This window comes from Triplophysa rosa, linkage group LG17, assembly GCF_024868665.1.
Source record: "Triplophysa rosa linkage group LG17, Trosa_1v2, whole genome shotgun sequence".
NCBI classification, from domain to species: Eukaryota; Metazoa; Chordata; class Actinopteri; order Cypriniformes; family Nemacheilidae; genus Triplophysa; species Triplophysa rosa.
In genome coordinates this window covers 17,727,263-17,752,364 of record NC_079906.1, presented here as the reverse complement: position 1 = coordinate 17,752,364, position 25,102 = coordinate 17,727,263, and the positions used below count along the sequence as shown (strand labels likewise).

Sequence of the window (25,102 nt, the reverse complement as noted above, 5' to 3'; positions counted from 1 at the left end):
TAGTGAAACTGAAACCTTCCCATGTTTCAAACTTACAGGCTCTGCGGCGCCACCGTCTGAGGGCTTGTTGAAAAAGCATGCAGAGGCAGGCTGTCAGATGGATGCTGCTGTTCTCCTGCAGTGGAACTGTGAGAGATGGATGCAGTGACACACACGCTCACAGAGCCCTGAGTCTATGCCGCCAGAGGGACGCAACCTGAGCCTCTCTATCTCTCTTTTCTTCCCAACTCTCTTGACTCCTAGGAAAATCAAGTGGCCCACTTTGACACATAGCTGTCATGTGTAGTCACGCTGTGTGGAGACTAGGGGTGCAAACTCTTCCACCCAGCCATCACACATCCTGTGGCATTTTCCCACCCCTGCTGCCCAGATTTCAGCATCTCGGCAGCCCGTCTTCTGTTCTTCTCTCGGTCTCTCTCTCTGTTGTCCACCTGTGCCCTCATCCACCCCTTTTTAATATTCCGTCCAGCTTTAGCCTTATTAGCATTGATATGCAACCTTGGAGTCAGACAACAAAGGAGAAAGCCCTAAAGCAGAGTAGGGAGGTAAGAGAGAAAATATAAGGAGAGAGGAAGCAGGAATTAGAGGTGATGAAGGGAGGAGAAGAGAGGAGGAAGAGGAAAGTGGAGGGTAGGATTCAACGTGAGGTGAAAGCAGAAGAGAGTAAATAATGAGCGGAGAGAGATAGGCTCGATCTACGTGGCCATAGCTCTGCGTAATGGCCATTTGGAGAGCGCGTTGCCGGGACGTCAGCATTGCGGAGGAGGTGGAGTAATGTATAGGCCTACATGGAAGCTCTTTCCCGTTAACTTCCTCCCTCCCACACCTTATTTCTTCTCTCTTTCACTTTAACCGTTTTCTTTGTGCTTGTGGACAAGCTCCCTCAGTGCCCCAATGTATTTCCGCCTCGCAAAAACTGTATTTCCACCTCGCTAACACACGCACGCACCAAGAAAAAGTGAGCAAGAAGGTAAAGCAGGGATTCACTGTTGGGAATCGCTCTTTTCAATTAGCATTTTGATTGCATGTTAAAGCCCACACACAAACAGTCAAACATTTGCCTGAAAAATGAATAATGCTGCCCACATTTGAATCCAAACAGCTCAGATTTGGGATTCGACAGTCACGGCAAGTTTGTAAAAGCATATATCTGTTCTGCCTCTGCCATTCGAAACACTGCAATTATGTTGTCTTGCACCTTTGTATGATGTAATAATACAGGCCTAGGATTTTTCTTACCAAGCTCAGTTTGTAAGCTTTGCTACTCTCTCGCTCTCTGTTTCTGTCTTGGGGAGAATTGGTTCCTGGCAGGCACAGTCTCCCACTAGCCTGGTGACAGCCGGGGGAGGCAGTTTCTGAGCCCTTAGTCAACAATGGACACTTACACTTACACAACACACGCACATCGCAGCATGCACAGTGCAGCCTGCCCTATCTCTATCACAGTGATAGCGGATCGGTAAACACAGCCAGTCATCTCCAGACATGCTTGAACACAAACTACACTATGCATGGAAACACACCCTCGCACACTGCCTAATAGATTCTTATAAACACGTACACACACGAGGTCACTCCCACTCATTCTCATTTACAAACTTACAATCTGACTGACATACACACTACAACACCATTACACAACCTTTACGATCTTGACATTACTGTAAATCTAAAACAGCATTATTTAGGAAATCATATTGAAAAAAATCATATGACACACACGGGTGTATAATTTTGATGCAGAGCGTTAAAACAAGAGTGAAAATGAAACCAAAAAGGTGAGCATTAGGATTCTGTACTGCCTCTACATCGTAAATGGGTTTCAAACCGCAGCATCTAAGAACCTGCTACACCTGTCCTTTCTCTCCTCTCTTCTCCTTTCATCTCCTCTTCTCTCCTCTCTTCAGCCTTGTTCTCAAATAAAGCTCCTCTCATCCTAATATACAGGGGAGGAGTAGCATAAAGGGGAGTGAAAGAGAGAGACTCCAATGCTGCCACTGCAGCTGCAGGCAGTAAGACACAGCAAGGGCAAACACACACTTGCGCGCACACACACACACGCCTGTCTGCACAAAACCTCTGCAGCATCCTTACCATCTTAAACCCGTTCCATTCCATTTGTAAGTCGGCAGGCAGAGTTCTCGCCTATAGCCTTGCTAACGTCTCCTCACTTGGAGATCTCTAGCTGTCTCTCGTCTCTCTCTCTGTATCTATCTCAGCGGTGGCGAGGCAGTGTGCGGCCAGCAGGAGAGAGAGTGGGCATTCCTCCTCCGAGCGAGGCTGCTTGTGAATGCACGGGCTTCGGCATGAGCCGAACGCTGCAGCCCCACTCCCTGTCCCCTCCTCATTGGTGAGCTCAGAATAGTCCCCTCCTCCTCAGTTTCCTCACTGGCTGCCTCGGCTGTCCGTCATCTGCTCTACTCTGAAAAATTAACACTTTCACTCTGGCAGCCTTGCAGACGGAGGCACAGGCATTTTGGCTAACAGAAGCCCTTTCAGAACCAGCAAAGGCAATCAATCGCTACTGAGGTCTCAGCTTGAGTTAGTGCAGAGTGATTGCACCTACAGGCATTATGGTAATAGGGTGCATGCAAAGCACTGCTAATTAATGCAAGTTAAAAGCATGCACTGATTACAAAGTATGTTAAAGCATTTACATTGCAAATACGTATATAGATAAATTTATATATGGATGTCACATGAGTCATAAAAAAGACAATTTATATATGGATGTCACATGAGTCATAAAAAAGACAATCTATTTTGTTTCTGTTTCTGGAACCGAAAGTTTACAAAAGCGTACAAAAGCCAAACCTATAATCGACGTGATTTCATTAAAGGCACTTTCATAAATGAACTTTGCTGAAAATCTGCCATGAAACTGTTAAATCTGTATTGTAGCCTAAGAGCTGTATATAGTTAATAAAATAAAAGGTAAAATGGTGAAATCTCAGAGTTACGTAGTTGAAATTAGCTAAGACATTTTATGGGAAGACATTTTTTGGCAAATATGGGCAATTTGGTTATTTTAAAAATGTTGCTGTGGAGAAATCACACTGTAAGTACACTTAACGTTACATTCACACACACCTTTACGCAAAATGCGCACCTTAATAGTCTTTCAATAATAACATATTAACATCACGCATTGTTGCTGTGCGTATAAGAAAACGACAAATAGCGCGATTTATGATAATAGCAATATTATGAGAGGTGAAGGAATTATTCCGAGGTTGCTCGTAACGATGTGTTGCAATGATAATCACCCCAGTGCAATTCTTCAAATGAGAGCACGTTACTCACCATGACCATTCTCGTGTCTTGGGGTGAACAGGAGAAAAGAAAAGGCTCTTATTCAAATAAACTGTGAAAATTTAACCGATGCGCTCGTGAGCGTTTTTTTTTTTGGAGAGTCGTTCCCGAAAGTCTTGAAGGAGGTGTCGCGTGGACCCAAGGACAGAGGGATGGAGACGGGTCGGCTGACGGATGGATAGATAGACGGAGTCGAAAACGTAAAGGTGCGGTCGAACAGCGCTTATTGTTTCGTATGTGAATGGTCGTGAGGATGGAAAGTATCCAAAATAAAACAATAAAAACAAAAAAGAGCGCTCCCTCAGTTGCTCTATGGAGCTAGTAGTGCGAGCATCCCTTTTTCCTCCACACCATTTATGGAGCGCAGTGTCAGGCTGGTGTGAGATCTGATTGGCTGAGCGGTACAGACGGGGGGGTGTCTTTGGTGGCGCGCGCTGCTCTTGCCGAGGCGGGAGGCAGTCAGTGGCGGGGTGCGTACGTCTTTAGGGAAACGAAGGGCTGATTGACAGCTAATTTGACCTTCGGTTGCGAGTGGGAGACAGGTACACTCAAAACCCTTTTGCTATAAGAGTAAGGTGTCAAAAAGAAGCGGTACCACTGATGGCTATAATAATGGTGGGCTTAATTTACTATTTTTAACCTGAGGGGAAAGTGCTTGAAATCGACCGAGGTAAAACACAATTTACGCGCGCACATTTGTTTTCTTTAAAATGTCGTGCCGCATTTCCTGTTAAATACTTATTTTAAAAGTATTTTCTCCTTAATGCTATTTTCCAAACCCCTCGATTTAAAATAACCCCAAAACAAAACGCACAAACAGTCACTACATGCTGTTGCTGTTTGTTCAGGTGAGAAGGGCAGTCTTGTAAAATAACCTTACCGAATGCATTATTTCTTCTCTTTCGTTTTCTCTTCTCTAAGTATCACCGCCAACTCCACGTTGTCTGTTGTTCGCAGCTGCACGCGCTCTGAATCAATAATTAAGCGCGAGACCAGCCGCTCCCACTCCTGACAAAACCCATTTCACATCTCCGCCGGTGAGGGCTGCCCGAGAGCGACTGCTCGCCCAATGAAGGGATTTCAGATCTTGTTTTATTTACCGAGATATGGAATTCATCACGGGCAAAAACACATTTCCTGCTTGCACCCATTTACTCTGCATATACAATCCTAATGTTGCGCATTCAATGGGTCTTCGGGGAGTTTTGTGTGAATGCATTTCGCTCTCAGGTTTGTTGTGGAGAAATAATGGGGGTGTCATTTTAATATGGTTGTGGGTCTTTGTGCTGCTGTAGTGGTACAATAGAACAAATCACAGGGCTGGAATGGGCTGGGAAACGTGTTGCGGCTGTGGTCTTATCGTCCCTGCACCTGCACTTCCTCTAAAAACCATGCACAACCGAGGTCCCTCACGGTGCGCAACTGACTTGACAAGAACCACTTTTGGCATGAGAGTCCAGCAGAGCCATAAAATATGAAAGACATTTTCACTGGATGGCCAGGCCTCGCACTCAGGGACACGGGACTTGTGAGCTTGAGAAAACTTTGTAGCCTATTTATATTTTTCCTGTTCTCTTTAGATGCACATGGCACAATAACAGAACGTTTGTTTTTAGCTTGTCTTGAAATTGCACAACAGATTATATTTAATCTCTATTGGAATGAAATGTTCAGAAAAAGTTTTGGGTTACAAAATAAATGTACCTTTATGAATATGTGGTGTAAATGTAGAAATGTATGAAATATTCACATGATGCTGAAATGCGTATTAAAACCTGCTGTGCACAGACCACCTCTGAAACAATGAACTGGTGTTTTGCTTCCCATTTTGCTCATTGCAGTTATAGAGGGCATTACCTTTCATCTTCCTCACAACAAGACATTAATACAGGTCCCTCCCACCAAGTTTGGGAGAGGAAAGAATATGCCTGTCATTTTATTCATATTCAGGCCTGATTCAGTTATACACAGACCTCGCATCATGGTGCAGACAAACTTGAGTTCTTCCATTAACCTCTATATGAGTTCATCTGAAGTCTACCAGCCACTATTGGTGATAAAGATAACGAATGTGTATTTTGTCCCCTATATTTCCATTTAAAAATATTTTAGTGGGCCTTGCGATACATTTTACCTGTCTAGGTGATATGTATCATAGTTTAGGGCCCCTTGGCATAAAGCAATGCATTAGCATAACTAGAAGTCATGGGTTTGATCCCAGGGTTTTGATCATGCTTACATTCTGATGAAATGTACTATATTTTGAAGTAATCTTAAATGCGCTGTAAATCACTACGGGTAAAGGTGTCTGCCAAATGCATAAATGTCCATCTGATTTTGTTCTTTTGTATAATCTTGATTTTTTTTCTTGTCTTTAAATCAGCTCCTTGCAGTATCAATAGCACATAACAAATTAGAAATATTAGATACAGATACAGATTAGAGCACGATGACATTGCTGTAATATCCATAATTATCAGGTATTTTAAACTAAGATTAATTGTGCCAAAACCAAAGACCTAATAACAAACCAAGAGCAACAATGTTGTTTCTGCTAGTTATTGTGATGATAATAGCACCTCTCTCTCCCTCTTTGTCTCTCTCTCACCTCTTTCTCTAACTCACTTCCTGTTTTTCTTGAAAATCTTTTCAAAGGATTAAATGTCAGCTGTTTGTCTGTGTACCAGGTGATGCAGAGAGAATTCAGAGAAGGAATGCCCACATGGGAGAAACAAAGTGAGTGTTCCTGTTTTCACAATGTAACACATCATGTAACATAACATATACAGTACTGTATAACCACACATTTATCCTTAGGTAAATCTGTGCTCTAGTGTTCTGGATGTTGATGTTGTTTTCATAACAGGCGGGTTAGATAAATTGTTAAATTGTTGTTTTGAGTCAAGAGGTTATCAAGCAGTGAAATAAAACTATTTTGAAAAAAAAAGTTTAGAATTGATAATAGTATACATAATAAGTATATTATATTTATATGACATGGTTAAATGTAAACAATATATGTACACAGTATATACGGTACATATATACAGGTATATATATAATATGTGTGTGTGTGTACTTGTACATCTATATTTGTGAGGACCGGTTTGAGTTGTAGACCAGCGGTGTGAGGACAAGGAGAGTAAAGTGAGGACATTTTGGCTGGTCTTCACTTCCAGAGACCCCTTTAAAGGGCTGTTTGAGGGTGAAGACTTGGTTTTAGGGTTTAGGTTATATTAGGTTTACGGTAAGGGTTAGGGTTAGGGTCAGGCATGTAGTTCTGATGGTTAGGGTAACGGGCTAGAGATTGCATTGCGTCAATGTATGTCCTCATAAAGATAGCTGCGCAAACATGTGTGTGTGTGTGTGTGTGTGCATGTGTATGTGTATGTATATGTATATGTATATGTATATGTATATGTATATGTATATGTACAGTATATATATATACATACATATATATACACTGAGGGAAATAATTATTTGATCCCCTGCTGATTTTGCAAGTTTGCCTGCTTACAAAGAAATGAACGATCTATAATTTTTATGGTAGGCTTATTTTAACTGATAGAGACAACATATCAACAACAACAAAAAACTTGTTATATAAAGGTTATAACTTGATTTTCATTTCAGTCAGTGAAATAAGTATTTGATCCCCTACCAACCAGCAAGAATTCTTGCTCCAAAGATTGGTTATGTGCCTATATGGACCACAGATTAGTCCTGTCACTTTAAGAAAGTACTCCTAAATCAGCTTGTTATGTATATAAAAGATGCCTGCCAACAGAATCTGTATCTTCCATTTCAACCTCTCCACCACCATGGTCAAGACCAAATAGGTTTCAAATGATGTCAGGGACAAGATTGTAGACCTGCACAAACCTTGAATAGGCTACAGACCTGGTGAGAAGCAGACAACTGTTGGTGTGATTATTTGGAAATAGAAGAAATACTAAATAACTATCAATTGCCCTTGGTCTGGAGCTACCTGCAAGATTTCCCCAATGGGGTAAAGATGATCATGAGAAAGGTTAAAGGTCAGCGCAGACACGGAAGAAGCTTGATAATGATTTCAAGACAGTTCGGACCACATTTAGCAAGCAAACCATTGGTAACACGCTATGCCACAATAGATTGAAATCCTGAAGCACCCGCAAGGTCCTCCTGCCCAAGAAGGCCCGCCTGGCTCATCTGAAGTTTGACAATGAACATCAAGATGATTCAGAAAAGGTTTGAAGAAAGTGATGTGAGACCAAAATTGACTCCTGTTTTTGGAGGGAGAGAGATGCTGACTATGACCCCAAGGACACCATCCCTACAGAGAAGCACAGTGTTGGAAACATTCTGCTTTAGGGCTTTTTCACTGCTACTGGTACAGGATGACTTCACCGCATTGAGGGGCTGAGGGACGGGCCAGTGTACCGTAAAATCTTGGACGAGAACCTCCTCCCCTTAACTAGATCACTGAAGATGGGTCGTGGATGTGCCTTTAACATGACAAAGACCCAAAACATATTGCCAAGACAACCAAAGAGTGGCTTAAGGAGAAGCACATTAAATGTCCTTGCCAGTCTCTAGACCCTAGTCCTATAGAACATCTGTGACGGAGGCTAAAACTCCAATTTGCTGAGCGACAGCCAAGAAACCTTAAAGATTTACAGAGGAGTGGACTAAACATGTATCCTGACACTGGTGACCAACTATCAGAAATGTCTTACCTCTGTGCTTGCCAACAAGGGTTTCTCCACCAAGTACAAAGTTATGTTTTGCTCGGGGATCAAATACTATATATACACACAAACACACATATATATACAGTATATACATATACACATATACTGTATATATATATATATTGTTTACATATGACCATATTATTATATAATATCTATATTATTTGTAAGAACCCCTAATAAAAAAACAATTCATTTAAAATGCATTTATTTCATGCTAAGTATAGTTTAAATGTATTAACATATTAACTGACTTTAACATATTACTTACTGATTATTAACATATTACTTACTGATATAAAATTATAATTAAACATTATTTGGAGAACTATTTAAACACAATGCACATTTCTTCATGTTAAGCCTGTGCTTAAATAAAAATGTGTTTTAATGTCCCTTTTGATAAGGATTTTCTGATTTTTAAAATAAAATCAATCTTTCAATGCAATATATTTAAAGTGTACCTGAAGCATACTTGCAATAGTTCAACTTTAGCACAATCAAATACACTTAAATGTATCTTTAGTTGGACTTCAGCACTATTTCTGCACAATTAAAGTATATTAAGTACAAAATTAGTTGTACCAATTTAGTATACCACAAATACAATCGCGGTGTATTTTCATTAAGTACATAAGATGTAAATGGATTTGCAGTATACGTAGCATGAAATAAATGTATTTCAAATACATTTTAGTATATTTAATTTTCACTAGGGACCACTTGCAATATATTTGTATTTCTCTTGTATCTATCTAATTCTTCCATATGAGAAAGTGTTTTGAATCGTAGCCGTATACAGCAGCAGTAGACATGCAGGATGAGGGAACGCGTCCAGTATGACTCAGAGGATGCTTGTGACCCTCTGTTTTCTCTGTTCGCTCCTGGGCTGGGTGGGGACAGATGGAGGGAGGGGTCTTAGGGATTAGACAGGCATGAGGTCTGTGGTGGGTGGTTTGGCCAAGAATACATGGAGGTTTTGAGTGGGAGGAAGTGACCTCAGGGATCTTTACTATGGCAGAAAAGTGTGCGTGTATATACACATAAATGACTTCCATTTAGTCATCATGCGTTGGATAAGCCTCTCAGAAAACTGAACAGCAGGTAAACGCAGTTAAACTAAGATAGCATCATTTTATATAAGACAGTCATTTGTCCTCCAACCCACTTGCATTGTACGTCAGCCATTTTGCCAAATAGGCTTTTTATGCAGGTATTGTTGAACTAAAGCATGGCTGTTCTGACCACTGTTGGAACGGTTTTATTACGGGCCAGCTAATGTAAATCGCATAATTTATCAGCTGTCAAAAAGCCATTAAAAGTGAAGCAGCATGTGAATTGAGTAACGAGCTAAAAGCAACAAGGCTAATTGATTTCTTTTCATCCTGTAAAATGGTCTTTTATATGCTCGGCAAACAGTGCGGATTATACACTGTGAGTGTTAATTTGACTTTTTTTAACACTGATGATTTTGCTGTGCTTTGAAAATGTCTTCACTCATGTCTTTATCTCGGACACATTCGGTATAAAGTGGATTGTATTTTGTTGAGTGCCATCATAAGATGAAATTTAAAACATTCCCAGAATACACATTTTTTATCTATATTTATGCCAAAACATGCAGTCCTTTTATTAAATTTATGTAGAATTTATGATTTCTCACATATTGTGTTTAGATGTTTGTGATTTTGATGCAGTAAGAGGTTTGGTCAAAGTCTTTGTGAGCTGAGCATGTAAAATGTCACTTTAGTTTTTGTTCAGTCACTCAGATACACGTGCACACACCCAGTACACTAACCTCTCTCTCTCTCTCTCTCTCTCTCTCTCTCTCTCTCTCTCTCTCTCTCTCTCTCTCTCTCTCTCTCTCTCTCTCTCTCTCTCTCTCTCTCTCTCTCTCTCTCTCTCTCTCTCTCTCTCTCTCTCTCTCTCTCTCTCTCTCTCTCTCTGCCTGTACTCCTTTGTTTCTGGAGTACCTCTGATCCTCTGCGGCCGCTTAGCTCCAATTAGAGCATCCCACCAGCCTGGCCTCTAACACAAATACACACACACAAACACACAAATGCTTAGCCCCAGCCTCTTTTCACACTGCCTCATTTCAGCCCTCAATCTGATTAATTACTCAGAACCTTACGTGCCCCATCCCTCCCTGATTGCAAACACACACACCACCTGACTCCTTCACCGGGCCATCAGCACAAATCCAAAGACTCTTGTTTGTCAAATATTTCAAACCTACACTCTACTTGGATGAGTGTGTTACTCATGCTCCATCAGCGTCCCGTCAATGGTATCGATTTCCTCCATATGCATCCTACACATTCACTTCGGTTTCCAGTACGCATCTATTCTGAGAGCGGAACACGTTAAAACATGCATCAGGCATGGTGATAATTGTTTCAAGCAGGCAAAATCTTTCAGTGAGATGGAGCATTTATATTGTCTCAATTTTCACCTTGAATAATAGCAGGTTATTTAAAGACACCGAAGTGTAGATCCCTTGCAAGCTGTCGGCTCAATTGTGTTAAAAATTGCACATCTCATTTGGTACCTTGTGTAAAAATTTTGAATGTTCGCCATTTTATGTTACATAGTAGACTGCTAGAAGGACAATACTTAAAGTGTGCACACCAAGCATTGCATGTCAATGATGAAAACACATGACTTGTGTAACTTGTGCTTTTGTGTTTTGTTTTAAAATAACATTCCTTTGCAAGAGATTTTTGTAACCTAAATTTTACATAGAAAACAATCCTGAGATTTCCTGAAATGCTGTCTCTGTTCAATTTTGATTGGATGAAAGACAAATATTTCTTTTAGTGAAATTATTTTTTATTTGACATATCCCAATTGTCACAATTCTCATTCGTTTTGGGAGTGGGGGGGGGGTAGTTTTTGTTCCTATATAGCAAATATCTCTTTCTGTCAGAGGATATGAGTATCACCTAGTCCAATTCCTGTTCCCGTTCCCTTCTCAAAAGAGAACCTCGACACCACATCAACTCTTTTGCCGGCTTTACCGCCAGGCAGCACTGCATATGTCAGGCTGCTGAGCTCAGGCTCAGCGCGCCATGTTAACCTGTAAACCTGTCTAAAATCAAGTTTTATGGAATCTTTGTGTTGTGATTTAACTCCAATTGTTTTTGCAGAGGAACTACTAAGATCATACATGAATAAAATACAAAAGAAGAAACGGTCACTAATATTTGACACTGTAGATTTTCAGTGTTAATAAAGTAATATTACAATCAAAAGAACAAAAACAGAATAAAGTGATACCAAAAAATGATGCATATTTTAGTGGCACTTTAATAAAAGTGAAAGCTTTTATTTAACATTATTTAACGCATTAAAGACTCGTTATTTTGGAGGGAAATCAGATAAATGTGTTGGTGAATCTTTGAGCAGATCTGGAACCCAGTGGGAGGCTCTTCTCACGGCCTGTTTTGAACAAAGGTGACATTGAGACACTCCAGCTTCTTTCTGATCATTAACATCACTGCCGATTCTCTCCATCTCATTTGCGTGTTACGTAGTTGGTGGAGATCGAGTCGTATGACGGTTGGCTGTAGGGTGGCCTTTGCTGTGTTTGATCGCAGTTGGAGCTCTCGATCATGATGAGGAGGACCGCTGTGGTCCATCTGGCCTGGTCTTTAATCAGTGCTTCCCTTTAAAGAGGAGGGGGCAATGTTTACTGCGCTGACCAGGCCTACTTTTGCTTAGAGCAACCACGAGATGAATGTGGCTTTTTGATTAGTTTTCATTGCACAGAACAGCAAACGATATTATTGAATTAAAAATGATGTTAGAATTCATGTTTAACTTGCTTTATGCTTTTAAAGGTCTGGGTACGATTCCCAGGATTCCCACATAATGATAAAATGTATAGCTTGAATGCACCGTAAGTCACTTTGGATAAAAGTATGAAATAAAAATTGTGTCATCTAATTTCAGGAACTTCTAAGCTGCCTAACTAGATTGACTCCACAAAAATAAGGTAATGACGCCCCATTACAGATATTAGATTACAATTACAGATTACTAATAGTAATGTAGCCTTTTGCTTTCTTTCCTGAAATGAAGCTGCACCAACATAATTTGATTCAACAACTGCTATGAGTTATCTGGAAAAGTAAGTCAATTTTGCCTCATTGTTATTATAGGCACAACTCATATCTCTGGGGTAAAATCGAACAGAAATGTACCATCGATCTCTCTTCTTTCCTTCCCTCTTTCCTCCTGTTCCCCCACCTATCTTTCCTTGTTTGTAGATACTCCATCACCTTGTCTTTCTGAGCCCTGGGAAAAGCAACGTCAGTATTTCTGCGCCACTCCCTCCATCCTCGCTGTCTTTCTCCCAGAATGCACGGTGCCTTACTTAGCCAGAACCGGAGCGAGAAGGGAGGGAGAAATAGATTCACAGAGAGAAAAAGATACAAGTGCCGCTAGTTGTAGACAGAAGGAATGCCTTAAGAAGCAATTAGCATATGTAACTTCTTTTTTCCACTCCGCTTGAAATTGGGTTATTTCAGTGAGTTTGTATTGATGTTTTTGAACAGGCTTCATGGCAGAGCATTTAATGCTGAACACTGCTGTTAGAGCAAATGCATTATTAATGCAAGGGGAAACTAACGGGGACCAGCGGCTCCTCAGGGCTGTGAAGAGGACGGTTGGCGTCTCAGAGGAAGCAACACCACGCCTCAAAGGTCTTCCTCAGTAATGCACACATGCCAGGCATCCATCATTTATTCATGACAGTCAGGCGCCTCCAACTCCCCCGAACAATTAACGAATCAATGAAATGTATGGGCTCAGAAACTATCAATTCGAGGAAACAGCACCGTTCGTCAACGTGTCAGCTCTTGGGCACAGGCTATCATTCAGGCAGAGAGCACATTTATCACTTTAAAAACAGCCCGCGTGTCATAGCAACGCGGCTAATCCTACTATAAAATGGCCGCCCAATTCTGATGGATGATTGGACTTCTTTAATAACAACCAGTCTGAGTGTGACTGCTTTCCGAGTGCGTTTAACATATAATCCAACGTTTTGGATCGAGCGTGTTTGAAAGAAATGCAGTTTCTTTTCCTAGAATGGCAGCTCGTTTTGGTTGGATTTAAAGATGGATAATCTCTTCTCTGAGTGGTCAGTGTGTTTATGTTCTCGGTGTGAAGAAGAAATGGGCTACGAATCATGTTCATCTTAGAAGATTACAGCAAAATGATAGTAGCTTGTATAACTCATCAAGCGATGTTGCTTTCGGGGGTGTGTTTGAGATGTAGAAGTAACATGCATGCAAAATAAAAGAGAGAACGAAGAGAGTGAAATCGATGAATTACCGTCGCAGCTTTTTACACTACAGCGCCTTCGCAATTCCTGTTCAATTAACAAAACCATTAATTACAGTACTTAAGGAAAGCAGGGTAAACCAGACAAGCGAGCATTCGTGCACTTAACACACGTTCCTGCGTAAGCACTCGACATTTCTTTTTTAAAACCACTCCGTCGTCATTCCTGTAATACCCATAAATGTGTTTGAGAGAACTGAATCATTAAAATCCCTATTTCTGTTTCAGGAAGAGTACAATAGCACTATTGTTGAAATAAACATGAACTATTTCTGCTTACGAAAATCTAGCGAGGTTTAGTTTGCATTCTCAGTAACGCAGTGTAGTGCTGGCTCAGCCGTGGAAATTACTCTTCCTTTGTAATTTTTTTTGCCTTTCCTGCTTTTTCTTTTCTTTTGTATCTTTTTATGGCTCTACTTATATAGTCTGACTTGAAACACAAAGCTTTCGCTGTTCACCCAATCCTCTGTTTTGATGTTCATTTTCCCTACAGAAATCACAGTCCTGAAACTCCAAACGAAGACCTTTATTCTGTACGTGGAGAGAGGTAGGTGAGATTGTTTTTCTTCGGGGACCCTCATCGCCCCCCTGCCGCTGAAATCACAGGCTTTTTACTTCCAGGTCATGGTGCCTGTATCACTCATGCTGACCCCTGTCTTTTCTGACTTTTTTTAGCTTGCTTTTCAAAGAGCTCCAATCTGCCTTACTCTTCATCAACACCCAGTCCATGTGAAATCATCAAAAAGTAAAGGCAGTGAGAAAATCAAACCTTTCAGTAGCGACACAGAGATTCAGCACTGAGTCTGAGGTCCCTGGAGGGACAGTCTTCCACTACATAGGCATAGGGGCCAAATGTCACCTGTCCTCCCAGGCGAGGGGAGCTCTGGTGGGGCTAACACTCAGCTGAGGCAGGCTGCCCTGGTTCTCTCTCTGCCTGGCTGGAGACACCTGCTCCTCGCCTCAGTGGTGATGGCCCCCAGCGGAGCGTTTTTTCATTTACGGTAAATCTCTTCCTCATGCACCAGCGTCCGGAAGCGTGTATGTGTGTGCATTATTTTTGTGTTGTTTTTTTGTGCATATGTACACATTGTATCGTGTGCATAGGTACACATAAACACGCACTAGTTTAGGTGATTGTGGTTTTACTAGGGATGCACGATATTATCGGCAGATAATGGCTTATAAATTAATTATCGGCATCGGCCCGATAAAGAAAATAACGCCGATATGCCTCGCCGATAGGAAGCTGTGTTGATTAATATGCGCATACGTCAATTTGCATGTTTTGTGAGTGCTACAGCGAGCATGTCGGCAGAGTGGGAATATTTTACAGTAAGTCAGACTGATGTCAAAGTTGCTGATTGCAACCACTGCAAGGCATCAGTCTTACGAGGAGGAGACAAAGACACTCCTTCAACACCACAAATTTAATAACTCATCTAAAAAGTCGCCATCTCGACCTTCATCAGCTATTTGTGAAGCAAATGCCCCCTATTCTCCCTTGTTTTTTTCCACGGGCTCAGTGCTGGCGCTTATTTTTTTCCCATGCAGCTTATAATTGCGACCAAAGCACCTTGGTTGAAAAAACGCTGTCCAGCGCCTGGCGCTTTTAGCTGCGTAAAAACGCCCGGTGGCTAGACAGCATATATCTGTATCGGCATCGGCTATCGGCTTAATTGAGGTGGAAATTATCGGCATATCGGATATTGGCAAAAATCCAATATCGTGCATCACTAGGCTTTACTGTCTATTTTGACCCACACTACATACAAACACACAGTATATTCTACAGACTACAGACATGTGATCAGAGAATTCTCAAGATTGCATGTTTATGTGGAAAACCTTCCGTTATTTAATGTGCTTGCAGCTGTTTAATTGTTGATTTCATTACATTGTTTCTTAATACACATTCTTGCTGTTTTTCCCAGCTTAACATGCTAATGCCTCAGACATAAAACTCCAGGCGATATTCTCTGAAGCCAGATTGCTTGAGCTAATACTTCCTTACACATGATACATAGAACGTCCCCTGTGTATTGTAGCTCAGGCTGGCCCTTTAGTTCCACCCAAATGCAGTACACGACCAAGCCATGATCGCGGCATGTTAAACAGACACAACGATTCTGAATGTATTCTCCTGTTCTTGCATTGTAGTATTTATTAGAAACGTATTCTTAAAATGATTCAAGAAAATCTTACAGCACACAACAGAATAGTATGTTAACAGAAAACCTTTGCATAACATGTTACATAGGTTTCAAGAATTTGAACCTAAATTAGGAAAAATTGCTTTTTGGTTTGTTAGTTAGCTTACTGACCTTTCCTTACCCATTGTGTAAGGAAAATGGCCTCCTCAGCTAGCATTGGCTGTACTTTATTGTGCATTTTGATCTCAAAATCTTTCCATGGGCCATTATTTTGTTGAAAACAGACAATCACTGCTTTTATTGTATTTCATCAGATTTCTCCCACTTCCGTTTTTCGTAGAATTTGCAAATGTGTTGCTCGGTTCCACTTAATATCACAGCTATTGACAATATATATGAGCACAGACCATCACCATAATGCTCAAGAAATATTTGGACGGTGTCCTGTGCAACATTTGGCGTATGTCTATTAAAAACAGGTGGTCCTGCATCTCTAGTGCACGGTACATCATTCGGTGCTTCTGCACTTATGTCATTTACACATGCACGCACACGAGTTTCAGCGGCACGAGGTGGCTAATTTTCTGATGAATGGCGTTTACGTGTATGCGTGTGACCGCCGAGTGACCTGCAGATTAAATAGCTCAATGTTGCACCCCTTCTTTCAAAATGGCGAAGCGCCCTGATAATAGCGGCGGCCCCCAATGCTACAGATGATAAAGCCGCAGGGCTCCGGGCAGAGAATTACGCTCTGTCCTTTACGGAAGCTTTGGAAATGAAATCGAGACAGAATATTGACAGGAAACATTCAAAATTCTCAGCAACGAGAATAAAATGCTGGTGTCATATTTGGCTTAACACGGTAGCTTTTGTGCCAAGCTAAATATACACAGAGGTAAAAAGGTATTGACGTCGGTATTCTGAGGTGAAGGCTAATAACTCGGCAAGGGAGAGACGTGCTACTAGAAGGAGAAAAGGGTTCTTATTTCTGAACAGGAAGTTGATCCACTGCAATCTAGCGCTATTGTGTTGTGAGATGTGAGTCTTTTCACAGTTGATGAGTCTGCTTCACTCGCTGCTCGGCTGCTCTTGTGCAGGATTCACGCACACGCTTACACACACGCTACGGCTTTGTGCGGGGGTAGAATGCAGCACCTGTTCTCAGTACAGTTAGGCTGAGGTTGAGCAGCACAAATGAACTAATTTCCAGGGCTACATTGAACAGAGAACACTGCAATCACAGCAGGAGGAGCCCGTCGAGCCAGCAGATGGGCAGAGCTAATCATTGTTGTGAAATAGAGATGACCCTGCCTATCTCTCATACTGCCAACAGACATTTGCCAATCGCTCCTCAATTCCTTTTCCTCTCCCCCTCGTCTCGGTTTGTTTCTCGGCTCCCTCTAACGAATTCAGGAGCGAACGTAACCTTCAAAAAAACGGTCCAAAATGAAGTTGGAAACCAACAGGCAGCCGTTCGTGACACGCTAGAGCAGCTGTAACCCGTGGACTGCTGGAGTGTGCGTGGCATCTCCAATCAGTAACAAATTTGCATCTGTGTTTGGATTAATAACCGTAACCTTACAGACGTGTTTTTGACGGAATGTGCAGTTTGTCTCGTGATTGTGCTTTTCGTGGTGTTTCAGAGCCTTTCATCATTTGTGCTGAATGTTATAAAATGTACTATATTTGGAAATCACACCGTATTCTGCTTAGCGCAGTATCTGGAGTGGCAATGTGTCACGCTTAATTAAAAAAACACTCTGGTTATTAACCGTGATTAGAAATCAGTTCAATGTCTTTGGATGTTTGAGAACCCCTGAGAGTGTTTGGCACAGGGTGTGATACCTAAATCAAACACAACTACGATATGCTGGAATTGTTGGCTACCTTAGCGAAATAAGTGTTTTTTCCCTAATTCAAAAACATATTTTCCAGATTTTTTATTGGTAAATGTTAAAGCTCTTAGATAAGATTAGGTATATATGTGGTCTATTGCATTTAATTATTATGCTCGACTTTTATAGGTTGATGTTTTAAAAAAAAACGTGCACGGATCTACATTTGTGTTTTCATTTGCTTCATTTATTTCCTTAATCATAAAAGGCAGTCATTATTGCGATATATTGCGTACTGTGCGTATAGAAGAATAATTGAAAAAGCTGCATCTAAATGGAACGTTCTAGTCATTTCCTCTTCAAGATGTCTGGGAGAAACCTAATGCACGTTGAAATAAAACAACTCGACAGGACAACAAAATCGTCCTCACACAAAAAAAGGTATACACAGACAGACCTCTACCTCTTGTCTGTACAATGATTTAATGTATGCAAATGATCTGGCTTCAGTTAATGAAGGCACCATTAATCATTGTAACGATGCTCTGGTTTAACCTGGTTAATTACAATCTGAAATGCGAGTTGTGTATTTACGGATGAATGCGAGTCACAAATGCAGATTTTGAAGAGCAGAAACAGTCCAGCAGAGAAACAAGAAAATGTTTACTTAAAAAACAGCAAATTTTCTTTGGCTATTCAAATATAACAATAATGGAATACAACAAGGTGTATTTCCAAAACATAAAACGCAATGCTAAATACAATAAAACGAAATACAATGCAAATAATTACACATATTGTATAATGACCGGTGAAATAAAAAAATCATAGCACCTAAAATGTGACATTTCAAGAATTGTAATTGATTTATATATTTAACATTAAATGGGAAAACATAGAACATTAAAACATTCACATTCTCCTAAGAGTGAAAGAGAAGATCCAGCCATCTTCAAAAAACAAGCTACGTTGTAAAATCAATCAGAGCTGTGCCAGTGTGGTAAAGTAAAATAGAAAAAACTAGTCAGAATAACATTTCGCATAGTTAATGATTAGTGTCACATAAATTCTGATTAATTTGCCGCAGAGCCTTTGTACGTTGCTAGGCCAAATAGTAACTGATTGCTGTATCCCAGATTTTCGTTGAACCATTTTGTAGTTCAAATTAAAGTATTGTGGTTGTGACTCTACATGCCTCGTTTCTCGTTATCTTCTCCGAGCTCACCAGGATGAATAATCAAAACGTTTCGAAATCCCTGAGCTGCCAGGGATTTTAAGAGAAACACATACGCACCTCAGAAAGGTTGCGAGGAAGGGTTTAAAAATCTGCTGTCTCTGCCTATGAACACCCATCTGCATGCGATCGCAGTGTGTACGTACACTTGGTTTATGTGTGTGTGTTTGTGCACTGGCAGAGGAGCTCCTGTGCTGTCACTGCGAGTCTGATTTGTGTGAGAATGTGGTGCGGCTCCAGGCAGGCAGGCTGATCCTGTTTTGTGGAGACGAGGAACGAGAGCCCATCACAGATTAGACACCCACAGTTTCGTGTCGATTTAATGCACCAAGTCGGGGATTTATTCTTAACCGACCGGTGCTTAAAGCACCAGCCAGCGAGTCAGCCAGCCAAGGCTTTCCCATACAGTCATCTCTCTACCCTCCAAGACTGTCGTAGAAGATTAGAAATAACTGAATGGGAACGTCAGGATGTGTATGCAATGTCATTGTTTCAGACATAAGACAAAACATAGTGCTTTTGCCGTATAGAATGAATGTATTATTCATCATGTGGTATAAGGGAAAGGTCTGAAAAATCTAATATAACCATCCAACAATTTTCTATACCGCTAATACAGTATTTAGTGTTGCGGGAGTGTCTAAATTTCATATAGTATGTTATAATATAGAATATCACAGCCAAGTATAAACGGAAGAATAAAATGTCGTTTGATGTCTTCAAAATGTTTCCAATAGTGTAAATGCAATAAAGCCACCTACACAGTGAGATTTTGTTACAGACTGTGTATTATAAGGAACACGATTCACATTAGAGCACTATCACGCCTTTGACGTAACACGTTTGTGCTAAAACAGCGCAGTACACCGAGACACAATTATTCAGAAAGTCGTGGAAATTCCTAACACAATCATACAAATATTTAAACCTGTTCCTACTCAACTTCAAAACACTAAAATGACTTCAAGAATAGACATGCACATACACGCGCCACACTTTCAATTTCAAGCATCAGTACACATCTAGCCGCACAAACACATTTCGAGCGAGAACGCACAAACCATGCACTTAGACAACCTGCTTTTCCTCTCTCGATCTATCTCTTTAACTGATAGAAAGATCTAGTCAAAGCAGGTGGCCGCATCATCACACAATGAGGCATGAAAACATTGGCCCTTAGGGCTGCAAACATTCACCTATATGAAGTTACTATTCGTTATCAACCGTGCTGTTGTTCTTCTCGTCTATATTCTCTTTCATTTATCTATCACAGTGCTGTCTATCCTCTTACCCCCAGCTCCCTGGCCCCCAGTTGGCTTGATGGATCTCGGGGGAAAAGCAGCGAGCCCATGCCTGGGAATGAGCCTTCCGCCTGGGCTACTGCCGAGTTCTGTGAACACCTTACCATCATCTTCAGACACTGCGCGTGTTTACAGGGAAACAGGAAGAAAAGAACAGAATTCTAGCCAGGGTGCTAAAGAAATACACAGCAAGAAGTGGAAGGCTACACTGCCACAGCGATAGAGAGCGTGTGCTTACGTTTACATTCATGCTACACACACACACACGCACACACGCACACACACACACACACACACACACACACACACGAACACGCACGCAGTAGGTGTGAGCCCCAGATGGGCAAGTCATCAAGCAAGCTCAGCAGTTACAGCTATCTTGCTTTGAGTAAATGAGAAAATGAAATGATTGTGCGTGGGAGAAGGAGAGAGAGCGAGTCTGGTCTCTCATCCATTACAGTACGCCCAGAGAGCGGAGAGGTTCTGCCTTTAGCTAGCAAATCCCTTAACTGGACCTAAACGCTCGATCCCTGCACGTTCATTTAAACCTCTGACAACATTTGAAGCACGGGCACATTGATAAAACGCACAGAAACGTATGTCACACATGACGGAATAATGAACACACACTTAGAGAAGTGAGGTGACTGAAGAAGAAATATCCAATTCCTTTACCTCATTGCTCAACAAAGCAGCGTTCAGTGTTCGGCTGATTTCAAACATCTTGTTGTTGGTGGTTTGTTTCTTGTCGCCCGTCTCGTTTTTTGTGTTGGTTTTTTATGTGTGTTCTCGTAGCTGTACGGCTCCTTTTGCTCTACAGGAAATGGGAGTCAGTCCCGAGAAAAAAAGAAAGAAAAATGAACAGATTAAAAAAAAAGAAGAAAAGGAAGGAGAAATCCTCTATATGTGCTGTCTGGTTGGATGTATTTTCTCCTCTCTTGCGCTCTGTTTTCTGGTGCACCTCTGTTAAATGTGGCGCTAGTGCCCTGGCTCACGGCATACGACAGAAGAGTCAATTTTTTTTAGCTCCCCAGAGTCAGCACATTAAAACAAGCAGTCGGTCTGCCGGGCTTCGTTCCTTATCTGTCCTCCACACACTCGCTCACACAATGCGTTCCGATCCTCACACTGCTCTGTAGCAGATTAGTCCGTCCCAAAACATAGCTCTTAGTTTAAACTCCTCTCTCTCTCTCCCTCTCTCAGTCTCTCTCCATCCCTCACCCTTTCTCTCTCCTTTCTTGCTCTCCCCCCCCCTCTCTCTCTCTCTCTCTCTCCTTCCTCCCCCACCCCACCCTCCATCCTCTCTCTCTCCATCACTCTTTTTCTCGAGCACGCTTTCCTGCAGCTACAGTTCACTGTGTATCCACAAGGTGGGAAGACTATTCGTAACAGACATGACACAGTCACATCTGCCTTTCCTGGCTCATCTTTTCTTCTTCGTTTGGCTTCACGGCTCTTCTACAGCTCGCGGGGAACACATGATCGGCTTGGCACTCGCTCACCTCCATTCTCCCCTCTCTCGCATCCCCCCTCGCCGCCATCGCCTCACGACGCACGCATTTGATGTATGGGACAGAACATGGCTGATTTATAGACCAATAGCATTAAGAAAACTTTGACCAGTGGCACATTGCCTGAAAAAAAACCTGTTGAGATGTCAGCGTATCGTTCTAGATTAGAAGAATATTTGAGATACTGACATTTATTTTTGCAAAAATTTTCAGTGCTTTAGATTGATTGCTATACAGTGGCCCCAACACATATTTGGACATTTAAAAGTCAAAATATCAAAACAATTTATGTAATATATTTTAAACATGATTATAGCAACAATGACATTAACATTGAACCAGTTTGGTAGAAGTAATGGGAAAACTTGCTTAGAATGTCTTTTTAGGTTCTAGTTTGGTTTTGCAAGCACTAAGATACGTATAAAGCCTGATTAGAAAATTGGATATGGCAGATTTTTGTGTTTTAACATTATGTTGCATTGGATTGTGTTAAAATCTAATTGTTACAGTATGATTCATCAGACATAGTTTCAAAAGTTAGAATATAATAAAAAAAATTAGAATATTAAACTTGAGCGCTGACTCCCACATATCAGCAAAAAACATTCAATCATTTTCTATGAAATTCTATGAAAGATGGGCAACCTGACTCCCATCAAAACAAGTAGCGAAGCACTTTTATGTATTGTAGCCATGTTTCTGTGTAAACACACACAAAACGTGTTTCAAACTCAAGTTAGTATAGCACTGTTTTTTATATCTTTTATGGAGTTTTACAATAAATATGTCTGACTTTGGTGACTCATGCTCTGGCTTTATATTTTGGACAAAACTTATTATATTCTTAATGTTCCTTTTGTAATTTAAGTTCCCCCATACAAAAGAAAGTATGACCAATCATGAGGTCATTGTTATGTATTGATTTAGTCATGGACTCACAGATGTATTCCCACCAGCCAATGACCACATACACCGTAATCTTACCATTTTAAAAATACATGCTCAGTATGCATACACAATTAGACTTTCACAAGATTAAGCGTTTAAGATGTCAACGTTAAAAGCTGTAATTAAGAAGAGTGGATGCAATTTGTCAGAATCTGGTTTGCTATCTTAATTCGTGTCGCTTGGGTTAAACAATAAAATATAAACATTAATATTAAATATAATCATGTCCGTATCAAAGAGGCTTTGTTGTTAACAAAACGCGAGCATAATCAGGAGATTCATGTTGCAACAGTTGCAGCTCGGCTCGGATACAATGCAAACCATATGTTTCTCTATCTCTTTCTCACAAAGTAAAAAATAAACAAAGAAGTCATTTTCAGCCTTTTTGTTGCAAGTGATCTTTGTGTGTGAAAAGCAGAGGTTAGCTAAATCTGGGCATGACTGCAGTAAAATGAGCTGTTACTTCTTTTCCTCCTGTTTTTAAACTGCATATAGAACAGTATGATCTGGTCTCCGGGCCCCATGAGAGGCGTGTGTCCAGTTAATAGCAGCCTATTGACACTGACCCATCTGTTCGGGTGGACGGAAGCCAACAGAAAACCGAAAGATGGAGCGAGAAAGCGGAACAGATAGATAAAGAAAGAACGAGTGAGAGAAAGAGAGAAGCTGACATTTATACATTGGAGAGCATGCGTGTATGTGCATACGTGAGATGTGTACCTACGACATTTGGCTTATGCTGTTATAGAATAGTTTGTTACCCCCGACAGTGTCTACGTTGTAACTTTAAATGATAAATCCATTTAGAATAATTAGGTTATAGGCAAATGTTATCAAGTTATATCCCCAGTGTGTTGCACGTAAACAACACAGTTTTCTCAGTCGTACTGTAATTATGTCTCTGAATATTTTCCATCTACCGGATTTTGCAACATTTGAGATTTAGCATATACAACATAGCACTTTAAAAATCACTCAGGAGACTGTGTTTACGTGTGCATGCACTGGGTTAGGCTGTCACTTGAAGAGTCTACTGCTTGATTCTCGAGTCAGCTGCCTCTCATTCCCCTCTCTTCTGTCCGTTCGTGCGCCAGGGGGATTCTTCTTGCTGTCTCCATAGTGATTCTATGTGTCTTCATAAAGCCTGTTCTCTTCCCCGTGTGCTGTCTGCGCCATGCAGATGACCTGCCATTCATTGCAAGGGACTCAAGCGTGGAATCCCAACATGGTCCATCTAAAAAGGGTTTCCCTGTTCCACCAAAAACACGTTGGACAGGGAAAAGCACACCCCACTCACAAACACTTTTTTTTGTAGCTATGAATAGCTCCTGACCAAAAGTCTAATCTTTACACGTCAATCGAGTTTTGCCATCGCCGTCTTCGGCGTCACACAAGGAGTCTCGTGTGATTGTTCGCAGCGGAGTGGGTTATAATGGGTGGGGTAAAACTTATTTTGATGTGGAAAAAACATCGTGTCTCATGGGAACCAATTAAAAATCACAGGCTCAAGAAGTGGACTGTACTTTGGTTTTGTGTTTTATGATTGATGGGTTCATTAAATCATCTGTTCACTTGGCAGACAGCATGACAGGACCAGCGTGCGAAGAAGAAATTTTGCTTTTGCTGGCTTGTCATAATTATTGTTGGAATATCTGTTAAGATTCTGTTTCCAGCTCCGAATATTTTATTTCCTATAGTTTTTGTTCGCAAATCTGTCCTGCCGGCGCACCTTGCTTGCACTTCTCCGCAGACACAAAAGAACAAGAAGAGGATCATTTCGAACGATCTATATTTTTGCCGCCCGATTCGTAATACGAATTGACAGTCTCAATAAATAAACAGGGAGGCATGGAGCCAGATAATTGGAGATGTTAGCGAATGACATACCATGAAGGACAGCTTTTCAATTTTCGGTCTTAAAGGTGGACCGTGCAGCGCAATTCCTCTTTATTTAAAAACAATCAAACTACCCCGGCCGCCCCGCTGGTTGTAGTTTGCCATCAAATATGATCACAAGGAAAAAATCATTGCCAATTTTGTCTTATTAAAGACGACCCCCGTTCTCTTCATCTGCTTCTGACATTCGCCGCTCTGCTCATAACCTGAAAATTAGCAGCTGAGGGTCTCGGTGCCTGTGTCCTCCTGAAACGCAAGTCATACGGTTGTTCATTTGCAGGCTAATCAGAAACCTGCACTATTAATGGAAAATGAATGAGGTCGGATTTGATTGTGGTTGATGGCACAGGCATGCTCCAATTGTTCTGGAATCCATACACTTTAATCAATCTAAACTGAGAGACAGCGCTGTTGGGTGTGAGTGGTGCATCTTCCTCCTCCTTATAGACTCAGAAAATAGATGGAGGTAAAAATATTCCACTATTCCCATTCTTTTCATGTTAGCCTTTACATAAAATCTAAATGCTGAGTGCTTGACTAGTTGATTCATGTTTTCCAGACTCCATCATTTAACCTTGAAAGCGATGTCTTGAATTCAGCGCATGGCTTATCAGCAACTGATAAGAGTCCCTGTGTTTTTACTATCTCAATAAACACCCTGACATTTCCTTTCTATATAAACGCTTTAGAAACTGACATTTCCTTTCTATATAAACGCTTTAGAAACCGGAGTGTGAATAAACAGCACTGTGGAGAGACATCCGGGTTGCTGGGGGTGCTATGCGCGCATCCCGCGCTCGCACCTGCCGCTTACGTCAAATCCGCCGTTGCCT

At 41.2% G+C, this 25,102-nt stretch overlaps 1 protein-coding gene across 7 annotated transcripts in view; it reads right to left on the bottom strand.

Annotated features, from left to right (window-relative positions):
• Positions 1–21,160, bottom strand: part of elavl4 (ELAV like neuron-specific RNA binding protein 4) — an 83,279-nt gene extending 62,119 nt beyond the window's left edge. For 2 of the 7 annotated variants that reach the window (XM_057355980.1, XM_057355979.1), the window contains exons 1-2: positions 20,590–21,160; positions 19,905–20,033 (exon numbers count right to left, since the gene is read on the bottom strand). In XM_057355980.1, coding sequence (XP_057211963.1) covers positions 19,905–20,033; positions 20,590–20,637 — 177 coding nt within the window. In that variant the 5' untranslated portion in view covers positions 20,638–21,160. Of the gene's footprint in view, positions 1–2,094; positions 2,303–3,303; positions 3,661–19,904; positions 20,034–20,589 lie in introns of those variants that run through there. The other 5 variants (XM_057355977.1, XM_057355978.1, XM_057355981.1 and 2 more) reach the window with 5 other exon arrangements.
• Positions 21,161–25,102: the final 3,942 nt, after the last annotated feature.